Genomic DNA, 14,059 nt, shown 5'->3' on the forward strand with positions numbered 1-14,059 from the left:
AAACAAATGTTGACAATTTCCATCATCATCAATCTTTATAAAAGTAAAAATGGAAATATTTATCGAATATATATAGAAAGAATGAAAATGTGTAATCAATGTTGACGTGTATTTAGACAATATATTGAAAATCCAACTAGTATTTAGCTATTTGATTATAATTAACTTTGATTCTTCACCATCTCAAAGATTTACAAATTCAAAGACAATTGGCAACAAAAAAAAAATCCTTCTTCGGTATATCAGTATATCAATAAAAAGATGGAGACGAAACGGAAAAGAAAATGATCAAATGAAAGGAAAAAAGAACCCAAATTTGATAAGGTTGATTCATACACTTAATCTTAATGACTATATCAACATTTTGGGGTTTGAATCCTAACATTTACTGTTTTTATTTATTCCAAAATCTTGACCTCTAAGTGAATTCACTAATTATTCACCAACGAGTTGCACTCTCAGACATACTCAAAAGTTCCTCCAAATAATCAGCTCCCAAATCCTCTAACACAATGATATTTTCCATCTCCATACTTTCCTTCTCTTTCTTGATGATCTTCTTCTTCCCTGATCGTTTGCCCTTTATGGAGTACCTTTTCTTCATCGTCAAAACAGGTGAACAACCTTCTTCAAACCCATAGTTCATTTCTAGAAGTGACTCATAAACTTTATCCATTCGGAAATTAAGTATCGCCATTGAACCTCGGATTGCCAATGCAGCTTGATCATAGGCTAAAGCCGCAGCCTCAGCAGTATCAAAGGTTCCAAGCCAAACTCTCTCACCATTCCTCGTTGAATCCCTTATCTCAGCTGCATATTTTCCCCACGGTCTCTTCCTAACTCCTCTGTAAGAAACCTCTTTAGAGTTCACTTCATGTTCGTCTCGAGAAGTACAATTGACAGATGCGGTATCAATGGAGTTCTCTGCAGGTGCTGGAGCTTGATTTAAGACTCCCAAAAGAAGCATTTCTTGGGAATCGTTTTCGTTGAAAGGAAGGGCTTGAGAAACATAAGAAGAAGATGATGATTCAGGTGAGAAATGGAGATTTGGGTAATGAAAGAATGAAGAATCCATGTCAGAAAATCAGGTAAGTTAAATGTGTTATGGCAAACGATTTTGTTCAATTATGTGGGATTGTTTCATTTTCCATTTTGAAGATTAGGGTTATTTATAGTGAGATTGAACAAAGTTTCAAAGATTATCATTTGATCGTTAAGGGAACCCCCAAATGGACGTTGTTGATGCACGTGTGAGTCAAAGGGACCGCTCGTGGGGCATGGCGGCCATGTCAGTTTAAAAAACTTAAATCTAGCATCATCTTCATGACTTCAGCTATGTCTTCCCTATATAAACCCTATATCATAATGATATCTTAGAATCATATTTATTTACGTTACACTAATCAACATTAATTTATCGATATTAATATTTGAGGTACAATTAACTTTTCCATACAACAAGAGAAATACAACATGTTTCTTTTTCTATCTACATAAAATTTTATTAAATCTAAAAGTTATAAGTTAATATAGTATATCTTGATATTAATATGTATTGGTATCAACATATTTCGAATTTATCATTATTTTTTAAATATTTTTTACATATATATTTATAGTCTTATTTTTAATTTCTTAATAAATTATACAAACATTTAAATATTTTTTATATATGTTTATAGCTTGATTGTTTAGTTTGTTAATAAATTATATATTATATATACATATAAATATATCTCAATTGCATTCGTATAAATATATTTATATGTAAATTTAAATTTTAAATTTTAAATTTTTTAATTAAGTTCAATAATTTAATCCAATAGCTTTTACTTTTAATATAAGTATAGAACATTTAAAATGATTAAAATAAAAAAATTTAAAAATTAATTTAAAATATCAAAATTTATACCAATCGGTTTGGGTCGATATTCATCAATACAAACTGGTATTGATCGAAGCAAACCGACATGCATTAAAATAGTTGAAACACACCGAAATGAAACAAAGGTTACTTAGTATTAATTTAAGACTGAGCCAAAATGTACCGATCGATACTAGTACTAATTTTAATACTAATTTTTTTATTTTACAGAATTTTATAAACTGATACTTTATATTAGTATATAATATCACCCCTTTTCTCAATTATCATTGATTTTTTTATTAATTATTTTGAAATAACACAAAAAAAAAGTTAAAAAGGTGGTGGGTTAGTACATTATGATTATAGTGGTGGTTTATACGAATTAAAAGTTATCAATTATTTTAATATTGCAAGTATGGGGTAGTGTGTCTGATTTTAGGCCATATCCAAAAAGCTCCTCCCAACATGATTTATTGAACTTTTTTATTGCATATTATTTTAAGAAACTTTGCTAGCAAAAAAAAAAATCTAAGATGCAGGAACTCAAATCTATGTGAAAACAATAAAAAATAATATTTTGTCTTTTTTTTATTTTAAAAAGAGTTTTAAAAGGTTCTTATGTGTTTTTTTTAAATATTTATTTTTTTAAATATTTTACGATTTTTTATAGACTTATTATTATTTAATTCAAGAAATCATATTTAAATTATTAAAACATTAAAATAAAGATGTGATTAAGAGTGTGATTGGTTGAGTGAAAAAATTGGAGGATGTCGGAATTAGGGCGTGAAAAAGTGGAAGGAAAATACATTTTGGGTGTGATTGGTAAAATTAAAAATAATTATTTTCCATCCTAAAGCGTAAAAAATAAGATAAGAGAAAATTAAAAGTGTTAGTTCAAATTTATACATTTTTCACATATTTTATCTTACTTTCCAACTCTATCAACCAATGAATGGATAATTTTTTTTCTTTTAATTTTTCCATCCATTCTACAAAATACACCAATAGAAGAAATTTATGTTTCTATCTTCTAATTTTCTACCCTTCCAATTTTCTATCCGCTATAAAGCAAGACAATTACAAGATTATGGCAGATGATGTGGGTAAAATTTTTTATGTAACAAATTTATAAAAAATAATTGATATAAAAATTAAACATTTTTTTGATTAAAATGGTAAGGTTGAGATAGTGAAGACTATGATGTTTTGAGTTCAATTTATATATATATGTGTACGTGTTTATCTAAATTTTATATAAAAATATAAAACCACAAAATCCCCTCAAAATAATATTTATTACTTTGTAAAAATAATAATTTTTTTTTTGAAATTTTATAATTTTATAATAGTATAATTTATTATTTTTACATAAAATTAGTATGAGGATAAAAAAAAATCATGAGATTTAAATTGATGTGAACTTTTATAGAGAACTTCACAAATCAAATAAACTTCGATTATTCAATTTGTTATCTAGTAAAATAATTAATCAAAATTGTTAATTTAGATTAGGGCCAACCTAACTTGATTTAATGATATATAACTTTTTATTTTGGATTAATATCACATACATGTTCAACCAAAAAAAATCACATACATGAACCTTAAAAACTCCATAAATAAAGTTGTGATGATGACACTTTTGGCATATTTGATAGTTAATAGAATTGATAAAATATGTCAGAGTTCGAAAATTCGCCATTACAATTTAAATTTGAAAAAATATATTCATAAAAATTTGAGTTTGAAAAAAAATTTGAGCTCGAAAATGTTTGAGCCTAAAAAAATTCAAACCTGAAATAATCTAAGTTCGCAAAAATGAAAGCATGAAATAATCTAAGCCCAACATTGACTTAAGCTCGAGCTCATAATAACCTAAACCTATGACCGATCTAAACTTGATCAGCCCAAAGTAGATTCGATCTAAAATCTGAAAATGTTTGAATTTATAACTAAACATACATTAATAATTAATATAATGATAATGATAATGATAATGATAATGATAATGTTTAAATTATAAATGAAAATTGATATTTTTAATTTATGAAAATATATTTTAAATATTATATAATTATATTAAAATTTTATAATTCATAATAAATATTTATGTTAAATTTTAAATTAGAATAAATTTTAAAAGTATTAATTCTGAATATAAAATAATTTTTAATACAACCATTATGTGTACAATAAATATACAAAGGTAATATTTAATAAAATTAAAAAAAATAAATTTAATGACTATATAAAAGAAATAATGATATAAATATATTAAATTAACAAAATGAAAATCAAATTAAATCCAATTTGTTAAACTTCTCATTAATAGAAAATCAAATTTATGTGTGCTTTAAGTATTAAAAAATTTCTTGGTAAAAAATAAAAAAAAATAATTAAAACCTTAAAGGAAAAAATGACTCAATTCAATCCTCAGTGAATAAAAGAAATTAATTGGACTCTCCCATTAATAAAATTCATCATTGACTGATTTAACTATTAATAGACATTTATTTGTCTAAATTCTTTCTGGACATGGTTATTAAAAAATCATAAAATGCCATTAAAATTTTAAAAAAATATATTTTTTATTAAAATATAAATAAATAAAATAGTTATAAAATAGAAATATTATTAAAGTTATTAAAAATTCTAAAAAATATAACTCTTTCTAAACATGGCATGCCACGTCAACATATTTGTCCATATAGCATGCCACATGTTAGGTTCTCATTGATTTAGTCAAGTACTCGTCATCCATTAACGATCAAATCAATGATGATTTTCATTAATAGAAGGGTCTAGTTGATTTTCTTTTTTATCACCCGAGGCTCAACTAAATACATTCTTTTAAGGGTTTAATTGATTTTTTTTATTTTTTCTAGAAACTTTTTTACTCTTAAGCCTAATTATAATAAGATATTTTCAATATTCAAAATTTAATAATAAATTTAAAAATTATTCAAATTTCAATTTAGTAATATAATAAATAATAAATATTATTTTTATCAATTTAATTTTCTTTTACCAAACTCATACCTAATATATATATATGCTAAATAATAATTCAAATAAACAAAAGTTATATATATTATATAACAATAAATAGTACATAAAAAACTCATATAATTATCATATAATACTATTAATTATGTTTATAGAATTCATATACATATAATAAACACCTTTAGCTATGTTATATACAATATTACTATCAAAATAAAACATCTATATCAAATTTCTATTTTATATGAAGCAAGCTTATGTTATGTTTATCATTATGTAAAATAAAAAATAAAAATATTTATAACTTATAAAACACTAACATTATTTGGATCTATCTAACCGCACTCAATTTAAATTGATCTGAATATAAAAAAATTCGAACCCAAAAAAGTTTGAATCTAAAAAATCCAAGTCTAAAAATATACGAACATAACCTAATCCAAACTTAAATTAATCCAAATCCAAAAAATCTCGTATGCAACCTCTAATATTTAATCCATTAATTCCTACATGCAAAAAGGTACGCAGCCTCTTCCCAATTTTCTGACAAGAAGTTAAATTTATTAAAAACTTTCAATAATCATAATTTAATCTAAAATAGCATGTGGGTACATCTGAATTTTAAAGTAAATTATGAGGAAATTGAAAATTAATTATAACTCTTTTTGACATGTGCATGAATCTAAATATTGCAGAGATGGAAAAAGGTTGAGGCTTTCTTTTCGTACCAAAAAAGCCTTTAATAATATAACAGTAGTTACGTAAAACTTGTCACGTTTATTTCATTCATGTTAGTGGATTAATATACCTAGCAACTTGCCCATTTTGTAGTGATTTCTTACTTCTTTGCCTGCAGTCAAAATCAATTAGGCAGAATGAACCCATATATCATTATTTATCTTCAATTTCACTAAAAAGTTGTATGAAAAGGATATAGTGCTTCAATTTCCATTCATCTCCCCATGCATCAGTGCATCTTTAACCATTTATCAACCATTATAAATAATACAAATACATTCCAACAATATCCATATGTGGTGAGAATGGAATATGAATTCTTAAAATTCCCAATAACTTAAACCAGAGCTTTATTAGCTCTATCTCTTAGATGGTTAAGATCAAATTTTAAAACCTGAATCTCAGTTTAATTCCATGCCAAAATGATCCATGCATTATTATTCATGTCCTCAAATATTTCCCAACTTGGTGATAATTTAATTCGTAAGGTTTTCAATCATAAATTTGCTATGTTACTAAATTTGTTTTGTTTGAGGATCACTTACTCCATTAACTAAATTTAAAAAATAGGTTTGGGTAAAAATATTAGATGACTAAAAAATGAGTTATTTTGAGCTCTGATATTCAAAGTTCATGCTCGCTCGACCTAACTTGCTTTTAATTATAATATCTTATATAATTTATATCGCATAAAAATCAATTTTATAATACTATATAATATTATAATATTTAGGTTTAAAATTTTAATAAATAAAAAATGTCAAATTAAAAATAACATAATTTTTTAAAAATTTTATCTTCAAATACAAATGGACTTAAAACAGCTTAAGAGATAAACTTAAACAAAATTTAATATTCATATTTTAAATTAGATCAAACTTAGACTTGACTCAAACCCGATCTGATCCAACTCAATAAATATTTAAATGTAAAATTCATCACTCCTATAGAATTTCTAACATTTTCCAATTCTTTAAAAAAAAAAACCCATTATTGCTTATTATCTCACTTGCCAATCTGCTTATCTATCTTAAAGTGAAAACCATTGTTTATAAAGTTGATTACGATGTTGGTATTCAGTTAAATTCATGGTGGAAAAGAAAATTAGTCAAACAAAAATTCTATTTGTTAATTAAAAAGAAAAGCAATAAGGTGGCATTATGGATAATGGAATAAATATTGGCTTTAATTGGTCTGCATCTTACTATTTTCTGCATATGTTCTTGGAAATTTACGACAAAGCACTCGATTACTAGGACAAGAATAACATATTTAATAACAAATCATTCGACCGATAATAATATTTAGTTTAAATTCAGATTTAGATATTAAAAATCGAGATTTAGATTCAAATAATTTAAAATTGACAGATATTTGACTCACTATCATCCCTATTCTCACTAATTTTTAAAAAGTATTTTTTGATATTATAACTTTTAAAAGTATTTTCGAAATAATTAACAGTGTTAGACACATAACTTTTAAGGTTAAAAGTGCTTTGAACCAAAAAAAAAAACAAAAGCATTTTTTTAATTCTTACTTTTGGTGAAAGCAACTTTTAACCCAAGTGATATTTTTAACTTTTATTTATAATTTAATGTCTTTTTATGTAATATTTATATTGAGTTTAAAATTAGTTTTCTATTGAAATTCATTTCGGGTATATAACATTATGTATTTTAAAATTTGTAATGACTATATTTTAATAATATTTAAAATGTAAATTATGCATTCAAATTAAATTTTACAAACAATTAATATTAATTGTTTAAAATATTTAAAACTTATATTTCTACTGAAATATCATAATATTAATAAATCTAAACATTACTTAAATACAATTTTTTAAATCACATATTTAAAATAAACATTTTATTTCTCATATGTATTCTTTACAGCAATAATAAACATTTAAATCTTAAATAAAACTTTTCAAAAATACTTTTCATAACATTCTTTCAAAAGCAATAAAAAATTGGCACTTTAATCCAATAATTCCAGTGACTGAAAATTCAAAAACGTCACAATTTTTCTTCTTTTGTTCGTTTATCCAATTTTAAACCCTAATTTTGATTCCTTTCTCACTCCAATTCAAAACCCATGTATTTTTTTTTTAAAATATTCTCTGCTCTTTATTGTTAGTATCCTCTCTTTTTCTAGCATAGAAGGAATGTAATAGACAATACTGGAAAGAAGCTGAGAAAAATAATACTGTCATAGAGAGACAAAAAAATGGAAGCACAGAAGAAAAGCAAAGTTTTAAAGAATGATCAATTTGTGGATGGGGGGGTTTATGAATTCAAATAGGCTAATCCAAGTTCAAATTAATATATATATTTATATATATAGTATTTCATTCTTATTTGAACAGCGAAATGGACCAACAAACCAAGTCAAACCTGATTCAATTTTTTTGAATCCCTGCACAGAGGTTTAACATGAAGATGCCAATTCTACCAAACTTCCAAGTTAATTATCAGACAAAAATGCCTTCTTTTCCCCCGACTCCTACACCTGCAATCAACTTAATTTAAAGGCTTTTGTTGAACAATCAGTAATTTCAAGATTAAATGCAGCTAGCATGTGTTATCATTCAAGCCCTCAAAACAGGTCTGGAAATTTATCAGCAATAATATTAGGAAGAAAGCATTTCAACTATTAAGCAAAGCACTATGGTTTTCAAAGGTCAGTGCATAGTCTCTAATCAGTCAAATGTATCAACTAACAAGGGAGTAACAGATTTGGACCGACCTGTACAGATATATAATATTACACTGCGGCAATGGTGCATGGGGGGAGGAGTTGTACATCTATTCACTATTTGTAAAAACAAGTTGTGGTTTAACTACCTACGACAAAACAAATATCTAATCTGCCATATGACCATACTCCCCATTTTGCAGCGATTGATGAATTCCAAGGCCTGTTTTTCCTGCAATAGACGTGTAGTTTCAGAATTTCTTGCTGCCCCAGCATGCATGCATCTATGCATGATAATGACACTTAACAGTCTAACCTGTCAACTCGAAACCAGTTCTATCACCTAGACCACTCCCCCAATCTGTGGGCCAAGATGTCATATGCATGCCCTGTGGTTGCATCATGAAATGACTTCCTCCAAAACTCTGATGATGATGATGATGATCATCGTTTCCCCCAATTGGATTTCTTCCTGAAGTTTCAAAAGCAGAGTGAAAGCCTACATTAGATACAGAAGCCCCACCAACTGGATCACCTTTTGCACCGGCACTAACATCCTTCTTGTCGTCAATCACAAATGTACCAACAATAACCTGTACGGGCAATAAACCATTGCGACTTCAACGTAAGATAACTGACAACTACACCTTCTTAAAGAAATGAATCTACTAATTCTTGTTCTCGTTTGCTATCATGCCAACATAAATGATAAAATCCCAAGTCATACACAGTATCATGAACCGAAGTTTTCTTAATATTGGTGTATATTTTAATAATGCACAAGATCAGGTTCAATCCTCCCCTTATCTAAACCAAAGAATAATAACACTAATACCTGAACCGGGCCTGCAGCCTTTAGAGGTCCACCAACTCCTCCTCCTATAATCTGGCCATCTGCACTTAATAGACATGCACTGAGCCCACCAGTCCTCCCTCCAATCTCAGTCCGAACATAAGATCCAGAGAGTGAGATTATCTCAAATCGGCCCTAACATTATATCATCAAGGAAAGAAATTATATTTTTGACAGTAGCAAAATAAGTATATTCTATACAAACAAGTTGCAAGTTTCATCCAAGATATCCTAAAGGTGAGAATATTAACAAAGGTGAGCATATCAAGGCACTTATACAAGCCTTTTAGGCATATGGGCATGGCAATAACATCACAATAAGCATACGAATAAGCTTCCATTTGTTGTTGAATATTTATCTCTTTCTTTAGACCCTTTTATTTACTTTGTATTAAGTAACAAACATTTCTCATGTTCCCTAATCCTTGCAAACTTTAGGTAATACCAAATACTCTGTCAGCTCTTCAAAGCAATGTGGGTTTCTCTATCAAAACGTTATTCATATTTTCATGTGTATTTTTTTTTTTCCTTTCAGGATGCAGTAATAATTTGAAGATCACAGAACATATAAACAAGGAAAATTATAACAAAAGAAGAAAAAGAAGTGGTTACCTCATACGCTATGTTACCACCTGATGTTGCTGGCTCTCGGAGAGATGCATTAGAGATTGTACCAGATGCAGACAAAATACATATTTCGTGCTTGTTTTGTTGCATGAACATCATTATCTTTTGGCCAACATCCTACATGGATCAATGTATCATGTCAAGAGGATAAGAAAATAACTTGATTTACATGCGGAAACACTACCGCATCTAGACCTAACCCTAAAAGACTCAACTCTTCGAAATGTATTCGAAAATATTAACATTAAAAAACTACTCTCATGACACTTTTAAAAAAAATCATTCAACTCTGAAATAGCCAAGGCAGAAATGGATAAGGATTCATGCATTAATTCACATCCTTCTAACTGCTCTCAACTCCAAAGAGGAAAATCTAAAGGAAAGATAAAACCAACAGGAGGAACTATCACGAATGTTCTCATTGAACTTTCCACAATGGCTACCATGGCCTCAAGTTGTTTGTAACTGAAACATCATAACCTTAAAAAACATAAGGATTTTATATCAGAAACACAAAGTCAAAACATGCTATTTTTCTTTAACAAGATGAAGAACACAGCTTGTTGAAACTACTGGATAATGCAGCATGTAACAGATGAGATTACACGGAATTCTTAAGGAGGCTAGTATGCATATCTGTTCTGCAGGAACATATATAATTGATGCCAACACATATTTGAAATATTAATAAAAACTTGCAGCAGTGATGAGCATCATACCTCTCCTGCAACTACATTGATAACGTGTGGAGTAAAACTTTGACCTGCATTGCCTGTATCCATTACAAGGACGCAAGAGAAAGAACTTAAGTGTCTAATGAGAGGAAAAATGAAATAAAAGCAAACAATAACTCGACCAACTTGAGAAGGGATTCATACATGAAACAATTAAATGTTTCACAATAATAAGAGGGGTTAAGAATGTGCATCCATCTCAATTTGAACAAATTTGCAATCATGAAAGAAAAGCCCCAAAAACCTTCTCAATTCGAATAAATTTGCAATGTTTCATACACAATATACCCAGAACGTTCCCAATTTCCACAAATTAGCAACACGACCCCCCAAGCCATCAAATTCACGAATATGGAACAAAAGAATAATCTCTTTTATCAGAAATCCAACCAAAGAAAAGAAAAAGACAATAGATTCACATGCAATGCATCAAACCCTCTCATTCCCAAAAAAGAAATTTGTGGTAAAAAAAAGCTTCTCAATTTTCACGAAGAAGGGTACCAAACGTGAAATACTTCAAAAAAAGGCCTCCACAAAGCAGAAAACAAAGACGACGGTTTCCAAAACAATGCACCCAAACTCTTTCATTTGTCAATAAATTTGCAACAAAACCCCCCCCAAAACCATCAAATTCATAAAAAAGTACCAAAAGGCAATAATCTTTTTTTATGAATAAACACCCACCTAAAGCAAACTGAGACTTCTTAGAAGACCCAAAAAGCGAACCACTGGTACCACCAAGAGCCAACTGCTGCAGCTGCTGCTGTTCACGCCGTTCCTTGGAGCTCAACGACGCCGTTTTCTTAGCTGCCATGGCCTGTTCCGGGGTGCCATACTTCCTAGGCCTCCCTCTCTTCCTCCTGGTAGGCTCCAACGGCGACGTCACCGCCGAAGGCACCGAATGAGGGTACAACATGTTGTGGGACCCCCCACTTTCATTATGGAGGAGAAGCCCATTTGTCGTTGACGGAGTGGTGGTGACAGTGGTGGTGGTGGTGGTGGTGAAGTAGTGTTGGTGATGATGGGTTTCATTGGGTTCCATTGATATTTTCTGTTTATTGAGATTTTTAGAGAGAGAAATTCGAAAAATAAAAATAAAAAAATTGCAGACTTTTTTTTATTTATTTAATTTTTTGTTTATAATTTCTTTTTCGGTTTTGGGGGTTTTTTGTTTTCGTTTTAGGGATTTTTAATTTGGGTTCGAGGTATTTGAGCCGTTGGATGAAGCTTAGGAAGGTCAGACGATTCACTGTTGAAATAATATATATATCTTCATAAAGACAAAACGGATTTTGTTTTTAGGGTTTAAGATTTTTAGGGTAAATTATTTTTGTAGTCACCTAATTATGAAAAATTACAAAATATCACTTAACTGTTCTATCTTTTCCTTTTCGGTCACAGGTGGTTAAATGGCTAACGGAAACAGGATGTAATTATTAAAATTAGCATAATAGTAACTTTGACCCTCAAACATTTATACATTGTGTTAGCTTGATTTTGATTCTAAAAAAATTAACAGTTAATGTTTACATATTATGTAATTTGATATTTTTTACAATTTTGTTTTTCTTTATGACTATTTCTACCTAAAAATAAATTTATTAGCTAAATTAGATTAAAAATACTAAAAATGGAAACATCAAAAAATCTAATATCATAATTTTCACTTTTTTTCATTCTTTTCTCTTTATATTTTAAGTCTCAACCATTGGGTTCAACACTAAAGCTTAAGATGACTCAGTTTTCGTCAGTTCACTCTTTACTAATTTCATAAGGTTCATGCTTGAATTGTTCGATATTGGTTCAACCAAGCCTTTTGTTATCGTCATCATCATCGCTGTTACCACTCGTTCAATAAACTCACTAAATTTTTATAATTAAAACTAAATTGATATAATGTGTAAATATTAAGGGTCAAAGTTGCTATTATAGCAAATTGTAAAGCTGACACTTCATATTTTCGTTAGCTGGAAAAGAAAAATGAGTGACTATTTTGTAATTTTTCATAATTAAATGATAAAAAAGAAACTTGTTAATAATTGAGTGATTACTAATAAAATTTACCCTTTTTATTTTTGAATAATTTTGGTTTATTTGTGTCCGTGTTTGGAAACCGAAGATATTAGATTCTAAATTCCATTCGTTCCTCAGTTAGTACCTGTAATTGTATAAAATTTGAGGTTTGGTCTCTATATTTTAAACGTTAAAAATTTAGTCATTAAAGCTAAAAATTTAGTGATTTTACTTTTTCAAATTAAAAGTTTTAGTCCAATTATTGTTGTTGATAATTTTTGTCAAATTTTATTAATTTAACATGTTTACTTTCTATCAATCATATGCTACATCATATGAAAATAATTTAATAAAAAATTAAAATTAACAAATTTTAATAAAAAAATAATTACAATTTTAATTACTCAATATTTTTAAATAAAAAATAAGGGTGAACTATACACATGGTCATCTAATTATAAAAAAAATATTTTAAATACTCTAAGAAAAAAATTTATAATTTGAGCACCCAAATTATATAATTTTGATCATTCTCGTTAAACCCATAAATAGAAATCTGACTTCACATTTAGTTTTTAAAATTTTGATTTCCACGTCATTGTTATTTATTAAAAAGTTATCATTTTAGTCTCCTAAACTTTTAAGTTTAATTTAAATGAGTCCTAAAAAAAATTGGCACATTTGCATTTGTGAGCCTCTGTGTCCGTTTCTAACACAACAGTCCCAAACCTACCGTGGCCGATGAATCTATTGGCATAGAAGCATCCCGTGGCTTTAAGCTCTCTGTAAGTGAATTCTTGTGGGATTTTGATTATCTCCGATGCAAAAGATAGTCCTAATTTCTACTCATGCTTGAACTTTTTAGAGTAAACCCATATCAAAGCACCAGCAAATAAGGCTAAAAATAATGCTCTGGCGCTTACCACCCCTGCAACAGCTCCTGGACGGCTGGACCTTATCTGCAACGTTGGTTATGGCATGATGAAGAAGAAGAAGGAGGTGAAAGCGGCAGCGGTGGTTTGACGGCATTGGCGGTTAGGTTTATTAAAGTAGTCGCCGTTGGTGGCGGCGGAGACTATGTTGACTCTAATCCAGACTTCCATGCTATGAGCCTCGGTGCTTCCTTGTGCTGAGCCTGAAAATCCTACGTACGTGAAATTATTAACATATTAAAAGTGAATAATAAAATGGGGTTGTTACGAATTTGAATTTGAATATGAAATTAATATGTTTGAAAACTCTAAATCAAACATTGTATTTAAATCGATATCCAAAATTATCTTATTAATATCTATACTTATTCAAAAAGTGAAAGGGTTAAAGTAAAAATAAAGCCAATTTTTAAATAGCTCGGCCCGAATCAATTGTTTCGCTGTCATTTTGTTATTATATTATTATTATTTTATTGTTATTGTTTGAATATTATATAACTCTTATTTTATTATTAATTTTATTACTATTTTAAAGGCATCTGTTTATTAAGTTGTAGATATCTTAGTATTATTTAAGTATAAAGAA

The 14,059-nt window shown here is 28.4% G+C and overlaps 2 protein-coding genes across 2 annotated transcripts; both read right to left on the reverse strand.

Moving 5' to 3' along the window:
- Positions 1 to 439: 439 nt before the first annotated feature.
- On the reverse strand, positions 440 to 1,075 carry LOC107894434 (ethylene-response factor C3). The gene has a single exon (XM_016819711.1). The coding sequence runs from the start codon at positions 1,073 to 1,075 to the stop codon at positions 440 to 442; it is 636 nt and encodes a 211-aa protein (XP_016675200.1).
- A 7,174-nt stretch (positions 1,076 to 8,249) lies between these two features.
- Positions 8,250 to 11,771, reverse strand: LOC107893202 (AT-hook motif nuclear-localized protein 14). The gene is made up of 6 exons (XM_016818130.2): positions 11,213 to 11,771; positions 10,514 to 10,566; positions 9,780 to 9,911; positions 9,150 to 9,302; positions 8,631 to 8,907; positions 8,250 to 8,546 (listed from the first exon to the last, which is right to left on the reverse strand). The coding sequence occupies exons 1-6, from the start codon at positions 11,568 to 11,570 to the stop codon at positions 8,482 to 8,484; spliced, it is 1,038 nt and encodes a 345-aa protein (XP_016673619.1). The 5' UTR covers positions 11,571 to 11,771; the 3' UTR covers positions 8,250 to 8,481.
- Positions 11,772 to 14,059: the final 2,288 nt, after the last annotated feature.

Source organism: Gossypium hirsutum, chromosome A13 (genome assembly GCF_007990345.1).
Source record: "Gossypium hirsutum isolate 1008001.06 chromosome A13, Gossypium_hirsutum_v2.1, whole genome shotgun sequence".
Classification (NCBI taxonomy): Eukaryota; Viridiplantae; Streptophyta; class Magnoliopsida; order Malvales; family Malvaceae; genus Gossypium; species Gossypium hirsutum.